Source organism: Sinocyclocheilus rhinocerous, unplaced genomic scaffold, assembly GCF_001515625.1.
Source record: "Sinocyclocheilus rhinocerous isolate Xijiao unplaced genomic scaffold, SAMN03320098_v1.1 scaffold157, whole genome shotgun sequence".
Taxonomy (NCBI): Eukaryota; Metazoa; Chordata; class Actinopteri; order Cypriniformes; family Cyprinidae; genus Sinocyclocheilus; species Sinocyclocheilus rhinocerous.
In genome coordinates, this window is record NW_015665038.1 from 120227 (window position 1) to 125402 (window position 5176).

A 5176-nucleotide genomic window follows, 5' to 3' on the forward strand; every position below is an offset into this window, starting at 1 on the left:
CATTAGACACTTTTAACATTGAATAAAGCACATATTCATTACCTGAGATTATCACTGTCATATTTTGTATGTTGTTCCTGCCGCGACGTCGCAGAAAATAAAAACCATTCCTAAAATAGAATCCCATGTCGCTTATTGTCACGTGTCGCTGTCGGTTAGGACAAAAACTACAAGGAAAGGATACTTTTTATCGCGTCGTGTCTGGTTGGGACACACGGTGTTACAGTTTGATCCCCAAAAAAATCTAAGCATAAAAATATTAATACTGACAAATCTAACAATTGAATCTGCAATTAGGAAAAGTGGAGAGAAGAGATCCAGTCTGGGAATGAGCAGGAACAGTTGATTTGCATGGCAGACATTGGAGATCCAGATTTTTTTGTTTGTTCATTTGTTTTTAATATTCAACAGGCAAAGTTCTTCTGTATCTAAATGCAAAAATGTTCATAATTGTTTGAATAAAACAGACTACTGGGGGAAAAAATCTGAAAATTCATCTTGTGACCATCTTGTGATTATTTTAACAAAAGCAACAATTGTAATAATAATAAAAAAATTTATATATATATATATATATAGGTCAGTGGCTTGGTGTTGTTGGCAGAATTCAGCCCTCGGCGAAAACTAATTGAGGAACCCTGGTTTAAATACAGTATTGTAACAGTGTTGTAATAGCATATTTTAAATATCATTTAAATGCATTTCCCATTCAAGTTGGAATACATTAACTTTTGTTAATTCTGTTGTGAAGCTGCCATTTTAGTCTAGCCATTTAGTGAAGCAATTATGTGTAACTAAGTAGTCTAATGAATGGGTGTACAATAGTTAGCTGTTCAAATGTTCTGCTGCTTCTCAGCTGGTTTCTGATTTGGATCTTTAATATTGGCAGAACTTTGATAAATCACTTTCTCGCCCACTGCATGGTCAGCCACAGCAGCTGGTGTAATACTGCATTACAGCATCTTAAAGATGCCCACTCATTTCCCACTACCTCTTCCCACCATGTCCTACAGAGCCTGTCAATCATACCCAGAGTTTCCGCCCTCTTCTCTACTTGCAGATCGGCTAGGAAACACGCTCAGTGTTTGGCACAGACCATTTGTGGATTGATTTTTCTCAAGAATGTAAACACTAGCACTTTCAACATTGCTAATGTTTTTGCTGCCCAACATGGTGCCATTAAGCTGTGGAGTTTGAGGCGGGACTTCGTGTTTTCTCACAGTGGAAGATGGGGAAGTGTTTGGGAAACCCTTATCTTACACTCCTCTGTTTTTCCCCCCAGACTTCAACTACAACACTGATGGCTATGAGGGAGATACTGCAGAGGACAGGAAGTCTCAGGATGGCTCAGAGACCATGCCATTCATTGACGAGTCGCCCACCATGTCCCCTCACCTCTGCGCACGGGGACAGGATGGAGAGGCCGTCTCACCCACGCCACCAGAAGGGCTACTGTCTGGGGTATGACTGCATGTTTCAGGCTTACTGGTGTGGTTGTAAAAGTACTTAATAATTAGTTAAATCTATGCTATTTATGTAAGCATATTATGTGTAAGTCTGTCCATATATGAAAAGTTTGGATTCGGTAAGATTTTTGAAAATGTTTTTGAGTGAATTTTTCCTATGCTCACCAAGGCTGTATTTATTTAGTCACAAAAATACAGTAAAATGGTAAATAATATTGTGAAACATTATTACAATTTTAAATAACTGATTTCTATTTGAATATATTTTTTCTGTGATGGCATAGCTGAATTTTCAGCAGCCATTACTCTAGTCTTCAGTGTCACATCATCATTCCTCCTTGCTGCTCGAGGACTATTTCTTACTATTGTTATTATTAATGCTGAAAACATTTGTGCTGCTTAATATTTTTGTGGAAACCATGATGCATTTTTTTCAGGGTTCTTTAAAAAGAACAGCATCTTTTGTAACATTATAAATGTCTTTATGGTTGCTTTTGACATAAATTTAATGCATCCTTGCTGAATAAAAGTATTAATTTCTTAAAAAAAAAAGAAATCTTACAAACCCCAAACTTTTGAAAGGTAGTGTAAATTCTGAATCACCTATTCATTATTATTTATTGAAAAGAGTTTCCTGAGGCTAGCATATATTTTCAGTTGTTTTCAATGGGAGTGCCGTGTTTTTTAAAATGCCAGGACAAGCGTCTTTTTCATGCTGAGCTCTGAGCGCTCGGGGGGTTTTTTTTTCTCTGTGCCGAGAGAATGTTCAACTTAGGGTAAAATGCAGATCTCATCACTGTCACTTTTTAGTCAGCCGTCCAATCACAGTGGAGGAGGGGTGGGGCAAATACCACTGTGATCAACTGTCACATCCTCCTTGTACAGGCACAACAACAGTGGAGGAGAAGTTATTATTGCTGGTCTCTGAGTAATACGTATATGGGATTCCCGGACTACTATGAATATTGATATGAAAATAATGCAAAAGTAATTCATTCACGATGCGTCTGCCACATTACTTCTACCAGTATTCAGTATCATAGCAACCAAAGCGTCTCAACTGAAAAAAAACGCTGCACCGCAAAAGTGTTCAAAAGTGCTCACAGCTAGGCGTTTTCAGCAGCGCACCTGGCGTTTTCAGCTGACTAAAAAGGCTTTGGTGGACACACGGCCTAAGAGCGTTGAAGTGTCTGTAGTGTTATGAGATGACATCATACACAAAGAATATGAAACTAAACTATTTTTAGGATTAGTTTTATAGCATGTCACAGCCGTGGTGTGTAAATGTTTGGGATCTGTTGTCGTATATATTATGTTAAAAATTTAATGGCTGTTACAGAGAACATTGTGACACACTTCACCTTTAAAGGGGTCATATGATATTGCTAAAAATAACATTATTTTGTGTATTTGGTGTAATGAAATGTGTTTATGCGGTTTAAGGTTAAAAAAAAACATTATTTTCCACATACTGTACATTATTGTTTCTCCTCTATGCCCCGCCTTTCTGAAATGCATCGATTTTTACAAAGCTCGGCCGAATACCTCAAGCGTGTGACGGAAATGTTACGCCCCTGCCATACTCTGATGCCCTGTCCGGCCGGAGTGACGAGACAAAATCATTAAAACCCGTTATAAACGAGGCATTTGTTGCATCCAGTGGGGACATTATTACGGATTATTACGTACATTACTTATTCTGTTTTTTTTATGCGTTGCATTGCATCGCGCCGCGTAAACATAAAACCATGTCTGCATTTGTGATCAGAGAAATGACAAACAACAAGCCCTACTCTACACTGCCCAAAAAACTCGCGTTTGAATCGAATAAAAGTTATGCTTTCTTTCTTTGCGTGAACATTTGGGCTGTGTTATGCAAATCTTCCCACATCGTGACGTAGACATGTGGGGGCGTGTTAGAACGAGCCGTTTTAGGTAGGAGTGGTTGACGCTTAACTTTTATAAAGAATATCTCTTTGGATTTGAGACTTTAGTCTTTGCAACTTTACAGATCTTCTTTATGCACCAAGAGCTTGTAACACTCCAAAGAGAAAGGAAAAATTTTAATCACATCATATGACCCCTTTAATCTAAGAGCACTGATTCTGCACAAACCATGAGATTGCAGTGGGCCAAGAAGGTCTAAGGAACTTGACTGTGTCTTTTCACCAGTCTTTGTTGTAAATGTCAGCATCACTCTCTTAATCGCTTTCCCTTTCACTTGGGTGTGCTTCATTAACATGACAAATAACAGTGGGGCTGTTTTGCCAAATCACTTTCATAGCTGCTGCAGGCAATGAAATAAACGCTTTGCTGAGTCCATTCTCACCTGGTGTGTCTTAGAATACTGAGTATAATGCAGTGCCCTAATGCCAAAACAATATGAAGCCCTGGTGCTTTCCTGTGTAAAAGCAACATGTGCCAATAATAACTAAATTACTGCTCAAATTATTTGGACTCTGAAATCTGTATGAATGTCATTGCATTAGATCAGATTCTCAAACTGGGTTTCATGAGGGAGCTTTAGGGTTTTCGTGAGCTGATGAAAAGTTGATAATACATTTTATCATAACAATATAAAATTTAAATAAATCATTTAAAAATAAAAGTAAGACATACTAGAAAAGATTAAATATTTAATTTGATTTTACCTGCATGTCATGTGATCATTAAGCAATATCAGAGAACCATGAATGTGTTTTTGAATGACTGAAATATTAACTTAAAATCTCAGGGGGTAAAATAGGGTTTTGGCTGAAAAAAATATTTAGATAACACCAATAATAAAATACCAACCCAACTGTCATTTATCTTACAGAATGAAACCACAAGCACAATTTCCAGTCAAAAGGTAAATATTCAATTAGATTTCAATCAAATGGAAATGTAATAATTATTTCTATAAATTAAAGTGTCATGACGCATCTCATCATCCTGTAATGACGAGTATATTTGGCCATTTATAATGTGCAGCTCAGAGATTAAATTGACATTGAGGTGTTTGTCACATGTTTACGCCCATTATGAACATGCATGACTGTTTCCATTGTGTGACACAGATAATTAGTGTTAAAATGTTGAAATTGATAGTGACATGTGTGGCCAGGATCAAGCTTTTAAAACAGCATCCCCATCTAGTGGAAGAGCAGATGAAGTGCTTCCTCACAGTGTTTGTGCCGTTGTAGTTCTGCTCCATTACCGAAGGCTGTGTCAGAAAACTGAATAATATATATTGTATGCAGAGGTATAGGAAGACATTAAGGCACGAATTAGATAACTGCATTAACAATGAAGAGATCTCCTAGAAGATCTTTAATGGCAGCATAGTTTATGTGTATGTATTTTTCTACTGTGCTATGATATCCCACAATCCTGTGCCTAAAAATGGGTTTTGATGTAGCAGCTAAAGAAAGTAATTTTTTGTGTGATTTAATTCTGCTGAGAAATAAGCGTTATAAGTCACTAAATGTTCATGTTTATATCTAAAACTTGATTTTGTTTTGGATCATTCGACTTGACTTTATGGAGGCGCCTATTAAGTTATTAACTGTCTGGGCAGCCAACATGTGGGAATATTTATAAAAAAATATTCTTACAGTTTTGAATGATGAAAAGTAGATCAGGTAGACACACTGTTATGTAAAAGAATTCCAAAAACTATTTAAAAAATGATGAAAGATCCTTTTGTTTTATTTTCTAAAACAAACATT

General features: G+C 36.8%; 1 protein-coding gene across 2 annotated transcripts in view; it reads left to right on the forward strand.

Annotated features, from left to right (window-relative positions):
* Window positions 1-5176, forward strand: part of LOC107731041 (active breakpoint cluster region-related protein-like) — a 199620-nt gene that overhangs the window by 71932 nt on the left and 122512 nt on the right. For both annotated transcript variants that reach the window (XM_016542017.1, XM_016542018.1), the window contains exon 2: window positions 1283-1461. In XM_016542017.1, the coding sequence (XP_016397503.1) occupies window positions 1283-1461 (179 nt within the window). The remainder of the gene's footprint in view (window positions 1-1282; window positions 1462-5176) is intronic.